Here is a 25,498-nt window from a genome sequence, read left to right as displayed (position 1 = left end):
ACGCGGAGCGACAGGGCCAGTGGAGTGGAAACACTCGGGTCTAAACGCAGAACCAAACATGTCTCCCGTGGGAGACATGTCCCCCACGTTGGCTTATTAATCCTTCTCCCGTTCCAGGAGATTATTAAATCATTTCACAAATAAGATTTGTAAAAGAATTTGGTTGTGGTCTTTAATAATAAACGTATATAAAATATATACACATGCGTTTCTTTGTAAGGGCTTATTGTGCCTTCAGGGAGGGGATAGATGAGACAGGTTGGAGGTAAACATGGGCTGCGCTTCAGTCTCTACCCACCCCGTATTTGTCAACGTTGTACAGCATATTAACCCCGGCTCTAGCATGTGAACCGACGGTAAAGAAAGAAACGGCGCATTCCGAATCCAAGAGGACACGAATAACCGACGCACCTCTGCAGAGCCACGGTTTCAACAAGGCAGTAGCTTCAGTGCTCCCGTGTCGTCAAGACCCACACAATCCACTCCAATTAACCTCAAAAACATGCGCTGGCCAGTTTGCAGCCTCGCGATCAGCCCGTGTCCAACGCAACACCCCCGTTTTCCTCACCCCTCCCCGTGGGGAGGAAAAAGGAAGAAGAAAAATAGGAAGCTCATAATTAGAGCCAACAGATCCGGGACTGACGTTTGGTATTTTTTAATGGAATGGTCGTCTGTGCTTCCATGAGGATGACAGAGGAGGAGGTCACTTTTTTTTTTTAAAAGGGCACCTGTTCGGATACTTCTGGGGTCCTCACTCTTAATTAGCAAGAAATTGCCAGAGATGTCTCGAGACGTCCCCAGACGAATCAAAACAAACAGCACACACACAAATCCACGCTCAGAGCCTCTACTAGATATCACAGCCCGGAAAACATTACAATATTGTATTGCTGGAACATAAATTATTCCTGCATTATAACGGATCAATGGATTCGGCAGAACTCTGCATGGACAATTAAAATAGCCTGGGTGATAAACAGGGACTGCATAATTTCATGCTCAAATAAGAAAATGCATTGCCAGATGAAATTGTAGTTATTTGCAATGAAGCAAACCGGGATACAAGAAGAGCCGAGTACAAGCACTGCAGCTAATTGTCCTCACTTGGCATCCAGTGGGATTTTCCTTCATACATGGGGGTGTGTGTAATTGAACAGCAAATAGCTATAGTGGCTACGCACCATCGTATCCAATGTACAGATGAAGCAATAAAAACTAATGGTTACAATAGAGCAAGATATTATACACTGCACAACATAACAAATGACTTGCTCAAACAATCTAATAATTTCGTTATTAACACGTCCACCATATGTTCTGCAAAAACTTTGAAAAACCTGTACCATTTTCAAGGTGGTGTCAAAATTCGGTATTTTGTATTACGGAAATAGAATCTCATCTGTGGTTTTCAGCATTTCAGGGCGGAGATATTTTCCATCCATGAAAAACAAGAATTAAAAAATCTCTTTCATCTGTGAGTTCACTGCCAGTTCAGGAGCTTAACAGATTTTTATAAACGAAGCAGCCAGTTGAGGACCTCAGGGGAGACAAGACGAGGTCTGGGTTTTTATAGGCCGGGGGGCTTGGTTGAAACGTGAGATTTTAAAGATAGCGGCTAGAATGTGTGAATTTGTAGGCAAGGACGAGGCCAGGCAGAGGGTGTAAATTTGAAGGCGAATGGGTAGGATGGAAGTTTTTTTTATAGGTGGGCGTGGCTGAGCTTTGGGTCTGTATAGGTACAGGTACGTGTTTAGGACGAGGGTTTTTATAGGAAGGGGAGGGCTAGGACAGCTGATCATTGCAGGCTCTCTGTTTTTATTGACCTCATGTGATTCAAGCCGAGGCCCTCCATTACCCTTGAGGTCAACATAACTGCAACACAGAAACAATAAATAATCGATTTGTGTATGTGTGTGTGTGCGTGCACGCGAGTGAGAGAGCGAGGGAAATGTAGCTGAAATGGAGAGTGCTGAGTCCAAGCAACATAAAACATCTACCCAGTATCTACCAAGATCTGACAACAGAACTGGTCCTCAGAGGTCGGAGGTCAGGGTGAAGCCTGGAGAGAATCCTAACGGAAAATAAAATAAACGCCAAAGGGAGAATGAAAGCCATCGGCCGACAGATTTACACAGAACATGAGGTGGAGAAAGCAGAGAGGTCTGATGTTGTTCCATCAAGAGATGATGAGCCTTCAAAAAATAAATAACAACCCGAGTGAGCAAGAAAGGAGGGAGGAAGGAGAGAGTGAGTCATAGAGCTGGGAGAGGCAGACTGGCGTACACCCATATAGATTTAACTCGGCGCTCGTCCTGCAGCACCCAATGATTTTCAATCAACTGTGCAGGAATGACCATGAGAACGTGTTCTTTCAGCTGTACAACCGCTCCCTTCAGCCTATCCTATTCCGGCAGAATTACTTTGTAGCAACAACAACAAGACCCAGCTGTAAGAAGTTAAATTAATAATAGGCTGGTATTGGAGTATGGTTGGGTGTGGGTGGGGGAGTGGCGGTGGACCGTGCGTTGTCAGACAGACATCATGATGAATGAGAGGCGTGTCGCCAGGTGCATACAGAGTATGTGACAGAGAGAGCAACAATGGTGGCATCAACATCACCATCGCTCAGTGAAACCGCCTCAATTATCACCAGCAAACGTCCCCCACGTTAGTACCCCCCCTCTTCCCCCACCCTTTGTCTCCGCGACATGACAGGCAGGATTTAGAGAGGCTGGATGTACTAGATACAGGATCTCCTATCTCCCCTTTTAGTTTTCCACTGCCTCTGCTTCCTCCTTGCTGCCCTGCTTCCATCCATTTCACTGGAACCTTTTTTTATATCTTATTTTGGTGTGTGTGTGAACAAATCATTTCAGCTCCAGAGTTGGAGGAGAAGTAGGAGGAGGAGGAGGTGGCGGTAGCAGGCATGAGAACCTTGTATAGTTTCCCTTAAACTCTCCCACCCCTTCTCAATTGAACACTCCTTCCACCACCACCGACATACACCCCCCTATCTCCACCTCTGTCTCGCCCCATCTCCCTCCCCCGATCTCCCTCTCTCCCTATTTCATTTTCACTCCATCTCCCTCTCATCTATCTTTCCATCGCTCTCTCCCCCTACGCATCTCTATCTCTCTCCATGCTTCCCGATCTCTCTCCCAATCTCCCTTTCTCTTGCTCCCAATCACTCCCCCTCCCTCCCTCCCTCTCAGTGGCTCTTTTTTGGTTATGCAATGCACAGAGCTCCCACGACCGATCGTTTCAGTCGGTGCCCCACCATCACGCACAGAGTACCCCCTCCCTATCCCTCCATGCAGCTCTGTGGTTAATTTTGGCTACCCTCCCCCCCAGCCACTGCTCTCCTCCTCCTCCTCCTCCTCCTACTCTCATGGCTTCCAACAGGCTTGTCCCTCTCCCCGGGTCTCTGGTGTATGGGTTCTGCTTCTGGCTGCTGCCGACGCTCCACCTGCCGGCTCTCCGCTCCGGAGGAACAGCAGCATAGGAGGCAGACCCAGCCCCCCCCCCCCCCCACCCAGAGTAAGCCGCACGCGGTCGAAGCGCACGTACATGGAGGCTTTGAGGGAGGCGGGAGGAGGTGGCTGGGGCAGGGGTGGCTGGGGCAGGGGTGGCTGGGGCAGGGGTGGCTGGGGCAGGGGCAGGGGTGGCGGCATTGGGGGAGTGTGGGGAGGGTGGAGGAAGGGGAAAAACATTAAGGGAGAGGGGGGGACGGACTTGTGTGCTTGTCAGAGCAAACACGGCTGCTTCTTCTGAGGGGGTCAAAAGACACAGGAGTAACACAGGAGGAGGAGGAGGAGGTGGAGGAGGAAGAGGTGGAGGAGGGGGTTGTGTGGCGGAATTTAGGGAAAGCAACGAGAGAGAGAGACGGAGGGAGGGTGGGTAGAGAGGAGAGTAGGAGAGAGAGGGAGAGGGAGAGAGACAATGGGGGGAGGGAGCAGAGAGACGAGCGGAGGGGGTGTCAGCGGAGGCTGGGTTTTCAGCAATCCCCCTGAACGGAGGGCTGCTTGTGCTGTGGCCACGGCGACACCAAGCGAGGGATGAAATGCTGAACGCGGGAGACGTCCGACCGCGGTGAGAACAAAAGGAGGCGCCGAGCGTTTGAACCCGACAGCTGGAGCTGACAGTAGCCAGGAATCTACGAGGGGACTACATTTCGCGCTGGAAGTGCGTTTGCGCGTGTTTGTGGCGTGTGTGTGTGTAAACGCGCATCAGAGGAGCACTCCGCATCACAACGCTCCCCCCAGCACCCCACTCCCCCTCCGTTTCTCTTGATTGCGAGATCCCTTTCGCTCAGAAGGACCAGGGACGTTTTGCTCCGCTGACAGCTCCACCTCCACCCCCCCCCCCCCACCCTCCTGTACCCACACGTCCGGCGAGCCCCCCCCCCCCCCCCCCCCCCCCCCAAGAGGCCAGGCGTTTCAGCAGAGGACCCCCGAGAGAAAAGCATGCTGGATGATGCCGCTCCGCACGCTAAACGCCTCAGGGTAAGTCGTTTTAACGCCTGGCTTCTCACTACTCTTAAACCGGGGTTGTTTATTCTGCAGCCGCTGGTGTTCAGGTGTCAGAGACAGTCGCCTGCGTATTATTTCCTCAGAGCGATGTTTGTCGACGGCCGGCATGTGTTGACAATGTTGACCACATTTGGTGGATCTCCCGTACCACGCTGGGTTATGTTTTTCTAGTTGCACATCCCAAACCGTCTCAGGACCAACGGCTCTCATTTAGCACACACGTGAAAGTCGTCCCCCTCAACATGGGGAAATAATGGGGACATCAACAACCATAAAAGGGGTGCTTGTGTGTGTGGGTATCTGGTATGTGAAGAGTGTGTGTGTGTGTGTGTGTGTGTGTGTGTGTGTGTGTGTGTGTGTGTGTGTGTACGGTCCTAACAAGCTTTTGAGGGGGAGGGGGAGGGCTGGATGGCAGATTCAAAACGGTGGAGTTAAATCACGTTTTTTCAGACAGGGCGAGTGGCGCCGTGGTGAATGTTATTGTTGGGAGTCAAATGGAAACCGTGGAGCGGAGGTTTCTCGCCGGGAGGTTGGCTGCCTCTCGCCGGGTGGCTTGCCGCCTCACGCTGCTTCTTTTCTGGGGAATCGAGTGATGCACAAGCGGGGACCCTGGAGAGCCATTAACAGTGCCATTTGTAAACTAATCGCCATTGTGCTGCTTGTGACCATTGTTCAGTCCAATTGATTTTCTCCTTGGGGGGGATTACCACGGCAGTGGAGACTGAGCCCCGTAATAAGATGGAGAGAGTAAAGAGATCGGAAAGGCAACATCTGCATTTTCAGACACGGTTGTGTGTGTTCTCAGTTGCGTCATTGGTTATGGGGTCATATGAGCGTTGAGCCTCTTTTGACATCTTCTTTCCTTCCTTCTCGTCCCAGATAAGTGCCACCACTGGCGGTTCAGGAAAGCACCAAGACCATGGGCACTACCGCCATAACCCTTGAAGAGGTGCGGGCACTGGAGGGCAAGGAAGAGCAGGAGGAGTCGATCTTGGCCTTGCTGGGCATCATCTGCACATTCCTCAACCTGTTTGTGATCGTCTTCGTTTACATCTACACCACACTGTGAGGCGGAGGCCAAGGGTAGAGACCAGAGACTCGCCAAAAGACCACTTGGAGGGAAGGCTCAGAGACCAAGCTTTTGAGGGAACACGCTTCACACTATGAACACCTCTGCAAACGGCAGCAGGCAGGGATTATACTGCTTGCCCCAGGATTCAGATGGAGTCGGGGAGGGCATGTTGTTCTGCCACAGACGGGACTACGATGAGAGATAACGATTAGCCGGAGGAGGAGGTGGTGCTCGTGGGGGCTACATTATGGCCAGCGCAAGAGAGATGGCATGGAAACCGTGCCTGGGAGGAACTCCGTTATGGCCAGAGAAGGACCTTCAACACATAGAAGGATACTGAAGTGCTGGGAGCGTCTCGTCGACATGCAGTACACGTGGACCTTATGGACAAATACAAAGGCCATACAGTTGGCCCCTGTGAACCTCAATTGTGTTTTCTACTGGCATGTCCAGCTACTTTTGTTGCCCGGTGAAACACAGGGCTCATGAGTCCCTCTCCATCTAGGGGCCTATCAGAGAGAACGAGAGCTGTCGGGCAACAAATTCCATCTGATCTCTTGAGGGGCTGCAATTTTATAGCTCTAAGGCTGCTGATTATTCAGCGATATGTGGCTGGGAAGGTTTGATAAGCAGAGTTACCGGCCATCAGAGAGAGACACTGATGCAGACAGAGAATACAAGGAATGAATAAGTACATGGTATATATTTATAGGCTATAGATATGTTAACTAAAAGGCTGTCCAACACACGTTCCCTGTGGAATCTGAAGAGTATGAAACTATAGCCAACATTAATCACAGTTCAGATGTGCACTTGCTACCGTTTGGACTTGGGTGAGGAGGAAGGACGTTCAGTACACCAGTGAATTTATGAAAATAAGATGGCGCTTAACATCCTAAGTCATTGGAAGAACTAATGAATGAATGAAAGGTATTTTTTATAAATAAATGAAAGGTTGAGTTGGTGATCTCAGAGTGACAAAGCAACTAACAGTTCCCAACAAAAGCGGATTTGCTCAAGCTGTCCAGACAAAGCTATTCCTACTGTATCTCTCAATCTTTTTTGGGGTTGTTTGGGGAAAATCTCTTTTTGATGTCATCGATTCACATTGATTTAAGAGCAGTGTTGGCAATCCTTTTCTGTGTATTAATATCAAACTCTAAAGCTTTTATAAATATATAAAACTCTAGATGTTATGTGCAAATTTTGACATTGATCAATAAAATCCAGAGTATATCAATAAAAATGTCCTTGCTCATGTTTGTAAGATCAACTCAATAAATATGTGGAAAAGACTGTCAGGGACAGCAGTGATAAAGGTGTATTAGACAACACTTCCCTCTCATTTACAATTAATTTAGCATCGCTTTCAGTCTTTTCTTTTCTTCTTCATTTTATTTTGGGACAGAGTTTATAACACCAGAAGAAAAATGCAGTTAAATTCCCTCTCACATCCACAGATTGTTTAAGTACAGCCTAGAGAGGAACCTTTATGGACTCAACAAAACCATCCTTACAAGGGAAGGCAGGCACACACACACACACACACACACACACGTTATTTACTCTGGGCTAAAACTTATACCAAACTACCTAAACCTAACTGCAAAGCTGAGTAGCCTGACAAGCAGCACACACACTGTTCCACACTTCCAGATAAGGGGTTTCCCATACACCCATCTGTACATTATAGATGAGCTAGCCTACATCCATCTGTACATAATAGATGACCGGGCATACAGAGGAATTACACGAGTGACAATGTGAACACGATGAGCAAAGTCGATCTGCTTCGATCTCAAGTATGAGGTGTTTCTCGAATTCAAAGCTTATCTAAAGGAATGATACCAAAATAGGAATTCAATCAGGAAGGACAGGACTTCCTTAGGTCAAAAGAGCGGGAGTACAAGCAGAAGACATTATTCCAACATTTGGGAATGTTGATGACACTAACTAAATAATCAAGTTGTAGATCATTCAGAAAATACTAATGTATGTTGGTAGTAGGGGGAACCTGCTGACCCATGGGACATTAGCTACGGACAAAACCACTATACCTTTCAGGAGCCAAGGCCGATCGGAAATTTAAACATGAAAAGATGCAATAAAATGATGATGTCCTGATGAAACGCCTACACACACCCACGTATGGATTTTCATTTGAGAAACAAATGGCTCGCAATCCCATGAGAAATTGCGGATTGAAATGAACAAATGAAACATTAAACATGCAGCCGCGACATAGAAAGGCATTACCTCAACGTTATGGCTTAACTTCCCCTGATGGAGTGCCAGGCAACGGTGCCACGGTCTGTAATGTGTCCTTATAGGATTCATCCCGACACCCATGATTAATGTAGAACAACACGTCTGGGTCCCAGCGGGGAGGTAGGGCTGGGTTAGGGGGCTGTAGCAGGGATATTACCCATGGGAGAAGTAGGGACTATGGGGGCTGTGTGTGGAGAAACAAGGGTTGGGGGTAGGATGACTCCAGTTTGGGTAGAGCCATCAAAGGACTCCCCCTGATATTCTCTAGGGACGGAAGGAGGTGGAGAGAGCACCGACGTCTCATTCGTCATAAACAGCATGAGGAGAGTTGTGCGCCGATCAGGGTGGAACAGAGGAATGATCTGTAATGATACTAGTGCTTTAATGGCCGCTGAGGTTGATGGTGATGATCCTGGGTTTAAATGCATCGATACAATAGCCCCTCCTTTCCTCCTCATTACTACACACTAGAGGGGGAGTCCGGGCGGCAGAAATCGATTCATACATGAATTGATGACACCGTGAATCATAAGACACCGCTCTGACTGGGCTTCATAAGTCTGGGTTGGAAAATGTGTTTCTATTCTACATCTCGCACGCAGGCTAACATCTGGTGCCATTGAGAGGCAAGGTCACCGTAACAAATGGCTTTTGGCTCCCTCTCCTCCCACAACAGCATGTCCACAACATGATACTACAGGGGCCAAATACAAAGGGCACACCCGGCAAGCGATCACATATTTACTGGATGTTTGACACAAATTCTTCAGAGAAGCTTGTAACTAATCAGACAAGAACTGCTACAGGGAGACCGGAATTTCCAGTTTGGGATTAATCAATTTGATATTATCCGAATTTATTCCACATACATAAAAGTGTATATTCAGAGAAGGCTTTCCAGCAACTCTGTGCAGGGTTTGTGTGCAGATGGCCTCAGACGAAGGATGAATGTTTCTTCATAGACCGAATCCGATCAGGCAGGACAGAAAAATATGACCGCAGACTCTACAGTTCTGAAAGAGTAAAAAAAGTAAACGCAAAGTAATTTTGTAGGATTTACCCAATCCCATGACCTTGGCAAAGAGAGTCGTTCCATTGTCTGGAAGACCAGACCAATCGTAGAAATGGCCAATCTGTGGAATCAATGGACCCACTTTTTCCTCTGTCCACTATCCCGGCCAAACCAACTCAGCGGGTCAGGCCAGTCAGTCTGGTTCCAAAGCACCAGGCACGACACCAAAAATGTTGCTTCCAACGTGCAAACAAACAGGTACGCCAAAATTAGTTCACACAATTCCAACCTAGGTGCATATCAAAGTGCCTTTCAAAAACAAAGTACAAAAACTAAAGCTGTTCTCTGGTGGTGCAGCGCTTGCAGCCAGCTTCATAGCACGTGAAGAGGGGGGCAGGCGATGTGAAACATGCCAATGTCGTAAGCGTTTCAGCCTCGCGCAACGTCTTAATTTAGAGCCAACAGACTCGTCAGGACGAATGTTTTCCTGTCGACGGTTTGACAGCCCACAGACGGGAGACACATATACCATTGATACGATGTGACACACAGGTTTCATCGGGGGGATTTGATTATTCGTAATGTCTTCATGGGGATTAATTAGAAGCTGTGTGTAAGAACTCAGCGTTAGGACTCTTGTTGTTCACAAGGAAAGTAAACAAAGGTGAAATTACATCAATTTCCCCTTTTCCTGTGAGCAGACTAACCTTGTCAAACCAATGTGAACCAATGTGTGTTGATCAATGATGCGTGCGTGTTTGTTTGTTGTTCACCATGTGTGCGCGTTTGCCTGTGAGAATATGTGCGTGCGGGCACGCATGCATGAAAATGCGTGAGTGAGAGAATGGGTGTTTGTGGGTGTGTGCGTGACGGTGTATCTGAGGCATTTACCAGATAATGAGGAGCAATTACACGACTTGTCCTCTTATCTGCTGTTATTTAATTATGAGACCAGGGGCACAGTAAAGCACACCGGGAGCACACGCAGCTCCAAACGCAGAGACCCGCGCAGCGCAACACGCTAACCCACACAGCGAGGAGTTCCACACGCACTACTCTCCACCAGCCAAGTGCGTCTTCCCCGCCTCCAATGCACGCACACAACCACCGGGGGACTTAAGTGGCGTGGAGATCGTGCAGACGGCGAGACCCAGCGCGTGTTATGGTACGTGAAATCAGCTAAGCAAAAAATAAATGGAATCAAACTGGGTATGAAATTGCAGGAGGAAACGGAGGTCTGCTCAGCTTCCTATTTCTGTTCTCGACACGGCAACAGTAATGGTTGGGCTATTGTGAAAACCGTCACGGCCCACCACAAATGCAAATAAAAGTCAAGGCCAATATGAACGTGGCAGAATCGTAAGCATGAATGAGCTCCCGTTGCGCTACACATAACTAATTTAAACCAATGTTGTATACCCCGTAGAATGCCGTGAAATGTTAATATCATCCATTGTAAACCGTGTATTACTACATATTGCAATTACTGGTGGTGGTGGGATTGTCCTGCGACCCCGAGCCGCTGCGGCTGGCTTGCATACGGCTCCACCATTAAGAACACAAGCACCATCCCATTTCCATCCGTGTTTTCAATCACAACAGCTGAAGGTGACATGGGTACAACACAGAGACCGTCAACTGACAGATAAAATGCAATCATCAGAACTCAGATGGAGAATGTGTGAGGGAGAGATACAGAGAATGGATAAAATGGACAGAGTGATTGACTGGGGTGATCCTAAGGAGAAAGGGGGAAGAGGGAGCGAGAGAGCGAAAATAAGAGCAGGAGGATGAGAGATACGGATAGAGTGAGAATGAGAGTGCGAGGTGCACAGTATGAGAGAGCGAGGTAGTGACAATGAGAGAGCAAGGTAGAGAGTGAGGGATAGAGAGCGAAGAAGAGAGTATCAGAGTGAGAGCGAGAAAGAGAGAGAATGCGAGAGGTGTGATCTGAGGTGAGGCCAAGACTCAGCCCAGGTCGATGCTCTACTAATAACGTTGCACAAAGCTCATCACTTTGCGGTAAGGATACAGAGGTGTGTGTGTGTGCGCGTGTGCAGAGACACCCCTCGGTCCCAATGATCATAAACAAAACAACAACAAATTGTCAAGCACATGTCAATTAAGCCGCTAACGTGCACGCCGCTGTGAGACCTGCTGTGTGTGCGTGACCGACAGAAAGTGTGCATGGGATTGGCATGCGTCATAAATCTTATTAGCTGACAGTGGCACCTCAGTGAAGAGTAAGGCTTCGTCCGTCATCCCCGGCACAAACATTACCATACCCAGAAATAATAATTGGGTGCTACAATGATTGGCATCAATAGGTGTGTGTATGTGTGTGTTCTTTTAAATTGAGGAAATGAAATAGACAAAGTATGAGTGAAGGGTATCTTTTATCCATCTAAAAATGGCGCCACTGATTGGCTGCTTGAGGATTCAATGCCATCCATCAACAGTTCTAGAAGACTTTCACCTTCAACTATGAAACCTCAAACTTCATAAACTCAAACCAAATAACCCAAACAGTGTATTAACAACTCTGTCTGTTTTTCTCATACAGGCCTTTCAAAGACAACCAGGTCCACACTTAAATGTTGTTTTTCTGAACTCTGACGGCACAAACTTTCACACTACTTTCACAGATGGCTAACCAATTAGGGTGAATACATTTAGTCGTAACCTTTTCACTGGGCTTCAACCAAAATCACCTGCCGACTTAGTTTACAATCGAGAATGTAATGATGGCAAGAAAAAAAAAGGTGCATTTCAAAACATTTCAGTGTCTACCAAGAGTATGTATTTGGTAGCTGTAAACAAGCAAGCTTCTGCTGCTGCCACACTGCATGTCAGTGAGAGGCAGTGAAAGGTTATTGGGAAGTGATCCACGTGAACCGGGCTTGATGCCAGGGGAAATAAATACAATATGTGCCACATCGGTTCATCGTCATGCAGAACCCCTTGTGTACACAATGTATAATTATATACATACGCAAGTGCTTTCCTACCCAGGTGGGAGGGCATGCAGCGATGCATATGTATGAACATGTATAAACCAGCACATTGATACATAGTTATAAGTATATCTAGCCGTCTCCCTACCAGAGTCGTTGCGCAGGTAGGAGGACATGGCGGGGATGAGGCAGGACTGGCTGAGCAGCTCCTGGAGGACGGCGGGCAGCGCCGTGCTGTTGTGGGGTCGGCTCTCTCCGGACGTCTGGGCCTCGCTGCCCGGTCCGCCAGCACAGCCTGCCGGGTTGATGTAGCTGGCCAGTACCTGCAGGGAGGGAACACGTGCGCCCGGGTTGGACGGATCATTATAGGATGGAGAGGAATGAGTTGAAATACGGGGAATTGCTTCAGCTTTTTTTATTTTCAAGCAATTCATTCAAACACTGAGGCTCTGAATTATCCCATCACGGACTGAGAGCACATTATGGAAACAGTTTTTTCTTATGTTTTTGGCCGTGATGAAGTGATGCCAATGATCATTTCTTTGCAGGGTTATCCTTTACTCACAAGCCTCGGATGTAAATGAGTACATTACAATGTGAAGAGAATCGTGAGATTACATCGTGAGATTACATTGTGAGATTACATCGTGACGGCATTAGGAACTGCATGTTTCATGCAAATCACTCAAAACAGAGCAGTCTTTGCAAAATCGACCTTTAAGCTGTTGTGGAAAAATAAGCTGCAGCCCCAGTTCTGGTTAGTAAAATCGGGATACAAGCCGCGGCTCTATTTTCGAGAAAATAAGGTATTCTAGAAGTATTGAGCATTGAAGGTGTTTGACACGGTTCTGAGGGTATGCTAAAAGGTGTTCTAGTTGGTACTTAAGGTATGCAAGAACTAGTTTGAGGTGGTACTCAAGGTATTCTAGAGGGTGGTCCAGGGCTGTTTGTTGTACCGAAGGTATTCTAGAATGTATTTCCAGGTGTTCCAGAGGTGTTTGTATCAGCGAACGTATTCTAGAAGGTATTTCTAGGGTGTTCCAGCATGAGAGCTCACCTGTAGCAGGCAGGTGACGTGCTCCTCCTCCAGCCGCTGCTTGGTGAGGGCCTGCTCCACGTCCCAGCCCGAGGCGGTGGAGCCCGTACCGAAGCCCGTTCCCTTGGCCCAGTACAGCTGCTGCTCCTCGCTGGTGCCACCACCGTGCCCGCTAGCCGCCTGGGGCTGAAGGACAGAACACAACGGCAGGGACATCAGAACCCAAAGTGCGGCAAACCCACGTTCTATGGTTGGAGCCGAGCACGGGGGTATCGTTAATCCTTACAAGCAGTTTGGATTTCAGAGGTTAGACTTTCGTCCTCTATAAGGAGGACACAAATCAGGTGTATCTCGTCTCACTTACAGTCTGGAAGTCTTGTACAGTGTTGAAACGTAGCTAAGACTATCATCCTAACATGAACTACATAACTATGAAGAGAAGGTTGGCCCTATAGAGGGCCAACCTTCTCTTCATAGTCATGTAGTTCATGTTAAGATGATAGTCTATAGCTTTATATATTTAGCTACGTTTCAACGCTGTACAAGACACGAGCACCACTGAGACCACGGTGTAATTGCATGTGCAAGGTCCTACTATTGCGGGCAGTAGTCCTCCAGTATTACACTCTGCCCAGTAGCCTAAAGCAGCGGGGCATCCCAGATTACCAGCCTCTCCCCTGTGTGGTTCATGTGTGAGGAGTAAATATATAACCAACGAAAAACAGCACAAGGATAAAAGCAGCAGCTTCCCAAACATGCCGGGAGCATGCGGGAGAAGAACTGACGGCATCTGGATCGGATAATGCTATTTGGGTTTTTCCAGCAAATTCGGCAGGAGCCAGACGACCCATGACCGTTGTCCAATTGGCAGTTTCTGTGCTAGCACCAAAAGGACCATTCTGCCGCCAGACCTCAGCTTGTGAGGTTCTACTTATACCAGGGTCATTTCAAAACGATACGTCAAGCTACATCACGATGTTACACAGTGAAGAGGCGTATCATTTATATCAACATAAAACATGGCATGACTAATCACAGCAGGAAAATGTGAGCGGAGTTGCTAGTGGCCAACTGTGATGTACTGGGAACCAGTTCCTACCTCAGGCTGATGACCCGATAAAAGGGGAATGGACCTTTTGCTCTCAACATGGAAATATCAAATCTTGGCTGGCCAAGGGGCGAATCTAAGTGACTGTTGAAGTATTTGTTGCCCCCCCCTTACCTCGGAGGCGTTGGGGCAGGCGTTGGGGATGCGAGGGGCGTGGTGGCTGAGGGCCGACAGACAGGCCAGGATGAGGTGGATAGCCCCGATCTCCAAGGCCATGCGTCGGAGCAGGACGCCGTCGTCTGTGGTGAGCGGCGTGGTGCTGAACAGCGCCCGGAGCACGTGGAAGGGTAGCGTGGGCAGCACGTTGGCGGACGGAGACTGCAGGATGTGACCTGTGGGAAGCAGAGGGGGCGGAAGGGGTAAGAGATGTGGGGCGGGGTAAGAGATCAGCTCTATGTTGTCCAGCTTATTTACAAGTGTGACAAATTTCCTCTTCGCCAAAATGAGTATTCTTGTTTTGAAATGTTATGCTATTTTTATTGCTGGTGTAACACCTGAATTTCTCTTCAGGGACTAATAAAGAGTCATTAAATGAGTCAAAGTAAATTCTCAATGGATGCAATTTGCAACTTCATTTCCCAAGACCAATGTTTTTGCCAAAGGCATGTAAATGTAACATGCCTTGGTATGAACGAAAATGTATGCACCAAGATAAGGTTTACACTTTACAAAGCGGACAGTGGTCCATCAGATAGTCTGACTCATTCTGTGGTCTGGTAGCGCTCCACACTCAGCCATTGGTTAGCCGAACCCAGTAACCTAGGTTACACTTATTACTGTAAGGCAACTATTTTACTCCATCAAGTCCAGTACTAACATGAGCAATGTGACTTCAAAGCTTTACACACATTCATAAACGGTTGAAAGTGGGTCACTCTTTAGAACGTAAAAGACTACAAAAACAGTCTACAAAAAGTTTCTGACATTTTGGACATCTTATTCACAATAAAGCTACCCCCTAAAAAAGGATTCCTGGGATCTCAGCATCCTCTGTGGACTATTAATCTTTCATCAAACTTTTTAGGGAAACTCGGGGCGATTTGAGTTCCCATCATGTCTTTATTGAAGTTTAAGAGTTTGCGAGTAGCATAATGATTGATCCAAACGGCACGCCTAATGACTGCCAGAGGGACCGAGCACACTGAGAGGAGCAGAAAGTGTCTTCGGCTCTCATTTAGCCCTCATAATGACTAAGGGCAGACAAAGACAGCCGTGGACTAAACGACCGCCTGATGTGATGTGTGGCCCGTGTTACCAAATAAGCTGGCAGACCCTCGCCACCACTCATCGCCAACAAGGGCCGCAGTCTTGCTCAAGGACTGGGGGATGGCGGGGCGAAACAGCAACGAGAACACCAGAAGACACACACTTAAACAAGCTCCGGGGCCGACTGAATGACAGGAAGGGGAGCGATGATGGATAGGGGAGGTTACAGGGACAGGAAATACCGGCGTAGCGAGAGCTGGTTGAAAGGTTGATTTTTTTATTCTTTCAGTTTAAAGGGACTTCACTTCGTAAACGAGGCTGAGGATTCCCAATGCTAGTTTTACATCCCAGATCAATCTAGTGACCTAGAAACCGTTCAAGGTTATTTTTTGGGGGCATTGGACAGCACAGTGAAGCTGTAAAGTGCGTTGAGCGTGCCAACATCATGCAGCAAAAGACCAGCCTCGTAAAATCGCACAAGGGTCATTACAAAGTGTCCCAGCTTACACGGGTGACCGACTTAAGAGTAAGCCACCAGGTAAACCTTCCCCACCAGACCTGGCACCTGTGGGTGGCAGCCAACTTCCCACACACGGCCCTGGATCGAGGTCACCCAGCGTCCCAGAACACTTACTTCCCTCGCCGTCGTCGGTGACGCCCAGGACGAGCCGCAGCAGACACTGGGCGTGCTTCCTCTCCTTCAGCAGCACCTCGGCGTAGCCGTGCAGCCGCAGGAAGAGGCCGAACGCCGCCAGCGAGTGGGCGGGGATGGGCGACATGGTCTGCACCGAGGAGGAGGAGGACGACGACGCCTGGCCCTGCAGCTGCTGCTTGTTGATGGGCGGAGGGGGGGGCTCCGCCGCGATGGTCTCGGGCGCCTCGTACACCAGCTCCCCCGACTGCTCGATGGTCACCCACTCAAACTGGTCGCTCTCCTTGGGCTTCTCCAGCGTGGTGGAGGGCACGATGGGCGAGATCACCTGAGGCACCACCGCCGCCACCCCGAGCAGGAACAAGGTGGATGGGCAAGGAGGACAGGTGAGAAGATGGCATGGACCTGAGGGAGATTGGCCAACAGGCGGGCTTCTGGCCGCTACAATGTTGTTGTGTTTCCAATTTGATACTTTCCATTTAGTTCCATGTAGTACACACAAGTAAAATAAGAGCGTTAGATTCTGTTGACCAATAGGGGGCTGCCACCTAAGACATTTAGCGCATGGCAGTCACTGTTTTTATATTGTGATATATTATAATACTCATAATATTAAGAAATGTGTGTTACTTTAATCACAATAATACGTTCCAGGATTTGGAATCGCTCCATGTACTTCACTCACTGTTGATAGGTTTCCAAGATTTACCTCTGCAAGTCATGCATTGATAAATAAAACATCCATTTATTTGAAGGTAAGCTGCACTAAAAGCTAGGGCAGAGGAAAGGCCCATAAGCCCCGAAGAGACAGAAACACGACGATAGTCTAAAAGCCCTGCAGGAAAGCTACCCAACAGCCTTACCTGCACCATATATAGATGCCTTCTGTCCACGAGCGCAATGCTTTCACTCCAGGTGAAGCAGTTACTGAATCAATAATTAATTTAGGGACAGGGTACGGCCAATAGAGAACACAGCATCTACAGAAACCTTGGATCTCAAGTGGTGCACAGTTGGATCCCAGAAGCCTCATGCTTCTCAGTTTACGACAAACACTGGCAACACTGTTCATCTTTACAACATTTCAACGTCAAGAAGGAAGAAGAAAAGTCTCACTTGGTGGCCGTTTTGGGGCGCGTGATGCCACTCGGGGCTTGCTCTTGGACACAGCCTGTACGGCTCGATTTTCGGGAACTATTTTGAAGCGGGGGGGACAGCAGGAAACAGAAGAAGGAGGAAGGAGGGGAAGGGAGAGAGGACAAAACAAAACATTTAGTCCCCTGGCAAGCCTCGCCCGAGCTCAATTTCAATGATTTGGCGGTTCACCTCGTCACAGAGAGGGCCCGCGCCTTCGCAATTAGGGCCTCAAAGTGGTCGTCTGCGGCGGGGGGCATAATGGGGCACGTCTCACGCACGCCAACGACAAACACTGCTCTGATTGGCTCTAAACGCCCGAGGCTCTGGCCGGCCCTTCTCCAGACAACGGGGGCTCCTGGTACACTACGTACCCGGCGGGGGGGGGGGGGGGGGGGGGGGGGGCGTGGGGGGGGACGCAGCCTGACAGTCAATTGAGTCAGCCCCGAGCACCGTACTCCACCGGAACGGTTCAACCACCTACCTTAAGACGGCCTGTGAGAAGTACCAACGACTGAATTTCTCCCTGCAAGTCATGTTTTTTTTCTTCAATGTTTTCTTTTTCTTGGTAAGTTTAATTAAGGCGCTGTCACCATTATTTGAGATGGAGGGTTAGAAGAGTATACTTTTTTTATCCCGCTACACGCACGCCTGTTTGCCGGCGGCTAACGGATTGAGAAGGTGGTTAAATTGCTACGATGAGCGTAATGAGGGGAGGCGTGCGGCTGACGAGTGGCGTCGGGAAGCGGAATAACAATGAGTGGACATTGCGGGCGTTTCTCTTATCTCGGCGAGCAAATTATATTAAGCGCTCCTACGCCAAAGAAGACTTAAATGACGGTGATTCTGCCGCCTCACATTCTCAGTGCTGGAGCGTGGCTGCACAATTCGACTCGCAGAATAAGGCAGAGTTTAGCATTCCAGCACGGTAACATGCCATGCGTTCCAGATCGAGTTACACTGCACAACGTTACCACTAGACTTTACTAGTGAACCCAACAGATTGATATGAGCTCCATAAACAATGAAATATGGGCTCCTTTCCAAAGGAACATTGTGCTCCCAAGTCTAAAAAGTAATGGGCACACAAAGGTATCAAGGGGTACCCAAAGACCGATGTGTCAATGAATGGATCGACTTTATATTAGCACCATAAATCGAATAAATAAGGAAAAAATGGATCTCTGTGCAGAGATGTGGGGGCAGCCTCACCTGCTGTATGACGTCTGGGTAGAGCATGGGCAGCCTCTCGGCGATCAGTGCCAGGCCCCCCATCCCGGCGAACACCTGCAGGGGGGACTGCACCGGGCTGGTCTCCAGCAGGGTCTCGTCCGTGGCGTCTGGTATCTCCTCTCCGGGGGTCATGGGCTCGTCCTCGGGACAGCTGCTCAGCATCTCACAGTGCTCCACTGGAGGGGGGAGAGGAAGGAGCGGGAGAGAGAGAGAACCTGGTGTGATGACGGCTGTACAAGCGTTACTGGAGGGGTCACAGGGCTAAATTCCCTATTGGGAAGCAGAGTAAGAAGCTTTGATTGGCTTGACCAGACACTGCAGTATGGGTATACCTGCACCATAAGTGCTTCATTCAGGGGAGGTGAGGGGGGAAAGAGCGAGACTTATTCGTAGGTAGATCTTACTGGTAGATGCTCCATTGGGTGAGAGGGGGAACAAGGTATGATGGATTGCCCAGAGATAGTTAAGCAAGCATAGGGTTGAGATAAGAGGGTACTTTATAATCCCAGATGGAAAACGTGGAACAGGTCCAAACTGCATCATAAAAGCAATACAAAGTTATACTTAGAAACATCTATTAAGTCTAATAAATTACCTAGTCTCTTTCAGAAATAAAGCACACATTAATTATCATACCGCTATGAACAGCTGTTTGTTCAGATATCTGGAAGTGATTCAGATCATTAGCATACAGACAATGAATAAATGAAGGGCATAAGGTGCAGATTTGTTTTGCTTACAATAACCTTAACTTGGATTAGGTTTTGGGTTAAGATGTATTAAGATAAATGCATAGTTTAGCTCCTTTATACCGCTCGACAAAGGAGCATAGTCAGGTGTTTTGTTGTATATGTTATGTTGTATTCAGGGTGCGGTGGAGTGCACCTCATAATTTGTACCAAGATTACATTTGAGGGAAAGCAGGAAGGATAGATCAACAGAGCCAGTCGTCCATTACAATCTCATTCATCAAGTCAGTAGGGGAGGAGGAGGAAAGACGACAGCTTTCAGATCATGGACGGATGTGGTGTAGAGCACAGGTACATGCTGATGAAAGGCATCATATAAATGTTGAAGATAATATAGTTTAAACTTAACTTTGTATAATGTCCACATGTATAATGTCCACACTTTACTGCTCTTATTGTTTATATCAATACATTTTCAGCTGTTCAGCATATACTTTTATTTATTTTTACCCTCCTGAATTTTCCGCTATGATTCATAATTACCCGACTGAGATTTATAAATTTCACATCATATCGTCCTGTTTTCTAACGCATTACCTTAATGGCTTTCAAGTCAAATAGAACTGCCAATCACAACCGTTCACCTATGATGGTTGCCACCGAGTTTAACAAGGGTATATTATGACTGATGTCATCCATCAATGTGGATTGATCTGAACTGTAATTCCTCTTGATTATGAATCAGCTCATCCCAAATCTACGACTGTAAAATCTGTTGGATCCGTGTATGAGCAGAGCAGAGATAGGATTTCAGAAATAACAGCAAGCTGAGCTTATTATGGACCGGGCCGTGAATACAGACAGGAGGTTATCCTGAAAGAGAGCGGGAAAGACATGTGGCATAGGGCCGCAGGTGAGAAGAAAACACGCGGCTGCTATGATGCGTATCCGGTACGCTGTTAGAACTAAAGTGACTCGACTCTCTCCTGCGCTGTCTCTGTTGGACAACAATATGTCTTCCTAAAAGGTTTTGGCCATTTACAACCAGGAGAAAGGCTTTTAATGGAGCCTGTAGGTGTGTTTGGGAGTGGGGATTATGGACGGGTTGGTTTCGGAAAGAGCCAGTCAAAGAGAAAGAGAAAAGGAGTGGAGGAAGAGTAAGGCAGGTTGTCTGCTAGGGGTGGGCAAAAAAATATATCCAGATATTTTCCCTCATATCTATATTTGAAATTTCCATTAACAATTTCTTCTGACATTCAAAATCACTTAGATCAGCTAACCTACAGAAAATATATAAGTATTTTGTAAATGAAAGCAGCCACAAGGCATCTTATACTCAAACATTAACAAAATGTGGGACATGAAAAAGAGAAAACTTTTGAGAAAAAAAGTTTAACAATGAAGAAAAATAAGAACTATTCAAACAGAAAATCCTCCACGTCAACTGTTCTAGATGAACAAGAACCAATTTCTAGTTTTTGATTAGCAAGAGCTGACAAAAGGGGACGGCAATGTGAACAGCATAGTTGAGCCACGTATGGAAATTTAATCTTCCGCTCTGGATGCAGGGGCTCTCTCCTCCACAGTTGAGGGGATCTGTACGTCACCCCAGTCATCTCATGGCGGTCATGGCCTATTATTCACCCAGTGCGCACACGCTACGTAAGGACGAATGTGTTTATGGATGTGGGAAAGATATTGGGGTAACGAATCCTTGAAGTGGCAGCTAAATAAAGTCCCAATAAGCCTTAATATAGCTGGCAATGTGTCGGGTAAATCTCCTTTCATATTAGGCCGATAACGAATAAAGGTTTCGGAAATGTGAAATAACTTTAACGAACATAGTTACATCAGTTACGACATGAATACGCAGCGTTTTTGTACCGCGCAGGCTAAAAAGACATTCAACCCTCAACCTCTTAGCCCCGTGCTAAGGCTCCGTCCTTTCTCCAAAATATCCTACGTTTGTAGAGTTCTCAATTAGAAATGGAGGTTCCCAGTTTAATGTAAAATAGGGGATTATGATAAGTAGTGTAGTCTTAAATACACGTTCCTTTTTGAGGTGGATGCGATGCCAAATCGCCCGTCCCTCGTCCACGCTGTATGTATTAAATGGGAACTGAGGAGTGTTCTCCCTGAGCGGTTTTAGTCGCTGGTTGTACAACAAGCTGCCGTTTCTTCTCTTCCCTCATGTTAGTGTGGGTCACCACCCAATCCCCGGCTCTAAAAGCTTCTCTCGCCAGGGGAACCCGAATTCTGCAGTTTTTAGTGGAGCTGTACAGAGAGTGGTGAGACATCAAGTGAAATGATGACGTAGGATGGGTAAAACCCCCATACTGCACTTCTCCATAGAGACTGAGACACAGACAGACAGACAGACGGACGGAGGGGGAGGAAGGGGGTAGTAAATAAGAGGGAAGGAGCTGCCAGGGAGCAGACATTAGCCACTATGGAGACTGGATTTAGCTACAGGTGATCTGGAGCTGGAGCTTACAGCCAGCTTACGGTGTCTGGCTGACATGTATATGGAGCAAATATTAGGATTCATGGTTCAGGCTGGAACACAATTATTCCAGAAGGCCATATGGATGCCATTTATTATTTTCCATACTGTAGGCCATGGGGAAGAGGCGGGCACAGAGGTTATACTCTGCTGACCGTGGAGGCCATGGTAGGGGATACATTTTTAGCATGAAGAGGCTTCCATCTGTAACACACAGATTACATTTAAAGTGCCAGAAGCAGCCTAGGCAGCAGCGATTCAGTCGTCACTGGAACAGGTGGATCGCTGCCTCTCTAACTAACTATTCCCGGTCCCCTGCAAAGGTTATTATCCCCATGCCCAAATGGTTGGCTGTTATATTAGTAGATTTATCCCACTGTGGCTAGGCCAACGTTGGTTGGCATAGCAACACAGAGGAGATTGGTCTGCTCTCGTTGGTTGGTTCTGTCCAAGCCCAATGAGAGGGGAGCCGTCTACCTTGTGGGAGACTTATCACCCAGCATCGGGTTGCTGCATTTTTAGGTTGGAAAACGATTCAGACCCAAACTTCTTGCATGGTTGTGCATTTGCTACCACACACACACACATAGCTTTCACAGACTGAATAACTGCCCTGTAATATCAATATCACAGTGAAGTAGTTAGCAGTAGTAGGAATAATTTGGTTGCATACAAAATGGACCTCTCACCTTAGAACATTTCTGAACCTCAAATATACCGTAGAATCTATATCCATACAAGTCCCCAAGACCATTTTACATTTCAGGTGAGCGCAACGTTAGGAATCACCACCCTCAAACCCAGTTCGAATTGGTCAGAACCAACACGTAAGCAGTCAAAGGTAAAGTACTGGCGGCAAATGTAGAAAAGTGTGTTCCTTGTCAGAGCTCAATAAAATAGAAAAAAAAGACATTTGAAAACACGAATCAAAAGCTCATCTAAAACGCTGTTTCCCTCTCTCCATTATCCAAGACATGCCCAGCAGTCCGACGCCTCCATCACCACAAGCTCCTTACCTTTCTCTGTCCTTAGCCTCTTGAAGGAGTCCGTCTTGGAGAGGCCGGGGTCCGAGATGACCTTGGAGCCCAGCTTGACGGTGAGGTCGATGGAGCGGTAGCCCTGAGGCAGCCTGCGGTCGTAGAGCAGGGTTAGGAGCTGGGCAAGGGTCATCTCCGCGGGCAGCGGCTGGCCTGTTGTGGGGAGATTTAAAAGTTGGACTTGTGTGTCCCTGGTGTAGAAGGCACTCAATCCACAATCAAGGTAGATGCTTACGGGATACCTCTCGATGTATCGCTGAGGAGATTCACATACATGCTCACCAGATCTCTGACTACGATTACTAAACCATGAACATTACCTAAAAGCATGTTTATTTATATATAAACAGTGTATTTGAGAGAGAGCAGGAGCGAAAGAGATATATAGTAGTATCTAGTTTTAAATTGTATATAATGCTGCACTTCTTCGGTCATGGAGTGAGGTTCAAGCTTTATTAAAGAAAACAATATTTTCAAATGATACGCTTTACCCAACACCCAGAATCAATGTCTACATCATTGTAATAGTATTCCCTAATCCATTCTCATTTATTCGTCAACAGATAATGAGGAATACATTATAAGCCGTGCCCGTGAAGGTGAAGAAGTGCAATGTGTGTGTGTGTATGTGCGTATGTGTTCAGAGTTGGCCGTGCGTGGACTAGCAACAGGTCGGGAAGAATCGACCCGGATGGATCTTACAGCTCTATTACCACAGGAGGAATTAATTAGATATGCTGCTACTATACCCTCATAGAGAGAGAGAGAGATGGAGCGGTGGAGAGACAGAGATAGAGAGAGCGACACACAGAGACAGAGTGTGTTACCTGGCAGCAGGTTGTGGTAGAGGTGGAAGACGGGGACGCTGATGGTCTTGTTGGAGGGGTCTGAGGAGGAGGAGGCGGCCAGCTTGTCTGTCATCACGCGGCCCCTCCTGGAGGGGGGCCGGGGGGGCGTGGATAGGGCCCTCTTAGACTGGGACTTCAAGCCTGGGGAGAAGATCCGAGGGTGAGACCCTGTTCTGGTGCCACTCTGCCGCTCAGTCCGCCAACAGATGTGGATGAGAGTGCGTTTGTGTGCACGTGTTTAACCTGAGGCTACGACGACGCTGTAGTTGTCCTGGAAACCGTTGTCGGCCTTCATCTTCTCCTTCTCCTCGTGGTTCTTCTTCTCCTTGTCGTCCTTCTGCTCACTGATCAGTTTGGCTGTGATGCTGGGCGTGTCTGGAACACAACACACAAAACAGAATCAACACCAGAATAAACACACCAAGCTGTTGGCATTTATGCCGAGCGATAATCAGTTGTCTGTCTGAATCAATGGTAGCAATTTAGGCTTAGAAGAGGGACGTTTTTTGATAGCTGACACAAGCAACCTTTTTTTTGAGTTATCCCTTAAAAAAAAATTACTTTTATCCTATTGCGCCTTACTCTCTCGCACACAGACGCGCACACACGCACAAACACACAGGGCCTATTATCTCTTGTTCAAGGTCCCGAGAGGAGGACCATTCATCATGCGCATCAGTGGCTATCCGCTAGCTTCAACGCACCCCCCGCCCCATAAGACGGTGATGAAGGGGGCTGCTGCAGGAAGTACCAGGTACTAACGGCTGGACAGAACCATCCTGGGGAGGGGGTTCAGTCGAGGTAGGAAAGGGAAAACATGTCCAGGGCACAGGTAAGTGTGTCGAGTGTGGGTCGTTGGACAAGGCTCTCCGATGGAGAGAATGCCGTTCAATTTTGTAATGTGTAAATTCATGTCCACATGTCGAGCATCATTGGTCTTGGTTCCCAGAAACAGCACGTCTACATGTATGGTGACTGAGAGCATGCAGATGAAGATGCCAGATCCAAATAGAGATTTGTGATATCTTTTGTGCTTTTATGGACTGGAGAGTGGAGCTGGAAAGTGTGTTGAAGAAGAGATCAGACTTGGGACAGCAGGTTACGAATCGAACCCGGGTCGCCACAATGTCGTATCGTCTAAGTTGAGCGACTGTGGAACCCGTGGGGATTCCTTGGTAAGCGATGGTGTGTTCTGTGTCGTGACTCCCCGGGCGGGGTAGCATTAAGGCTAACGGGGGTGTCTATTCCCCCCGGATGGGTTTAGCGCAGCACGGAGGCTGGGTGTCGTCGATGGCACTTAAATGTGTGTGAAACCGCGTGAGGGAAAGGTCAGTGTTTATCTGCCCAGAGGGGGAGCAGATTGGGAACTGTGTGTGTGGTGTGTGTGTGTGTGTGTGTGTGTGTGTGTGTGTGTGTGTGTGTGTGTGTGTGTGTGTGTTCTAATTGATTTCAAACAGAACTGTGTTTTGCATTGAAAGCAGCCCACCTGAGGCACCACCACACCGATGGAGACTGGTGGGTTTTTGTGTGTGAACCCCTTGTCTCCCTGCGATGAACACCTGAGGTATGTGTAAATATTGATGAGAGGCCGACGAGACGAATACCAAGCGGTGATGGACAACGAAGGCTTAATACGCCTGCATCGACCAGCCGCCGTGGGTCTGTACGTTACTGGAGTAGCTAAACGTGGTCGTCACGGTAGCTCACGTGCACCTCTCGAAGAACTCAACCCCCTCGTTGGGGCACAGACCCATAAAGGGAAGCAGCGTAGAGTTAAACGGTGGCTGTTGGACACAGACGTATTATTCAACCTCAAGGCTTTCTGTTCAAACACGGCCACCAGAGCTCCAGGGCTGCCATTCAGAACACGTTCCAAGCGACCCCAGAAATCGCTTGCTTACCGACGCCACAAATGTTTTCGATTAACAGACAATCCTTCTTCTGATGGTGATACTAGAATGAATAAACACTGAATGCCAATCATACTGTTTGCTCCACCCTGAACATTGTCTGCATGAACCTAGATGGGTGAGGCCACAGTTAGAAGTCGTCTATGATCTGATTTTCTGGAGAAGGCTGGGTGAATTGGACCGGATCAGGGGTCACAGAGCAGCCTCCACAGTAGACAACACACTGTTCTCCATCAACTGAAACTGCCCTCCCCTCGGGTTCACTGTCCCAGATCAATCTCACTCAACACCAAGCACCCGCTATCAA

The 25,498-nt window shown here is 47.9% G+C and overlaps 1 protein-coding gene across 1 annotated transcript in view; it reads right to left on the bottom strand.

Moving 5' to 3' along the window:
* The window catches only part of birc6 (baculoviral IAP repeat containing 6), a 96,896-nt gene that overhangs the window by 26,173 nt on the left and 45,225 nt on the right, over positions 1-25,498 (bottom strand). The window contains 8 exon segments of the mRNA XM_030379557.1: positions 11,984-12,158; positions 12,893-13,057; positions 14,094-14,311; positions 15,820-16,165; positions 18,184-18,380; positions 22,413-22,586; positions 23,261-23,422; positions 23,525-23,656. Coding sequence (XP_030235417.1) covers positions 11,984-12,158; positions 12,893-13,057; positions 14,094-14,311; positions 15,820-16,165; positions 18,184-18,380; positions 22,413-22,586; positions 23,261-23,422; positions 23,525-23,656 — 1,569 coding nt within the window.

This window comes from Gadus morhua, chromosome 15, assembly GCF_902167405.1.
Source record: "Gadus morhua chromosome 15, gadMor3.0, whole genome shotgun sequence".
Lineage (NCBI taxonomy): Eukaryota > Metazoa > Chordata > Actinopteri > Gadiformes > Gadidae > Gadus > Gadus morhua.
The sequence above is the reverse complement of the archived record's forward strand: the minus strand, read 5'-3'. Positions and strand labels throughout refer to the sequence as shown.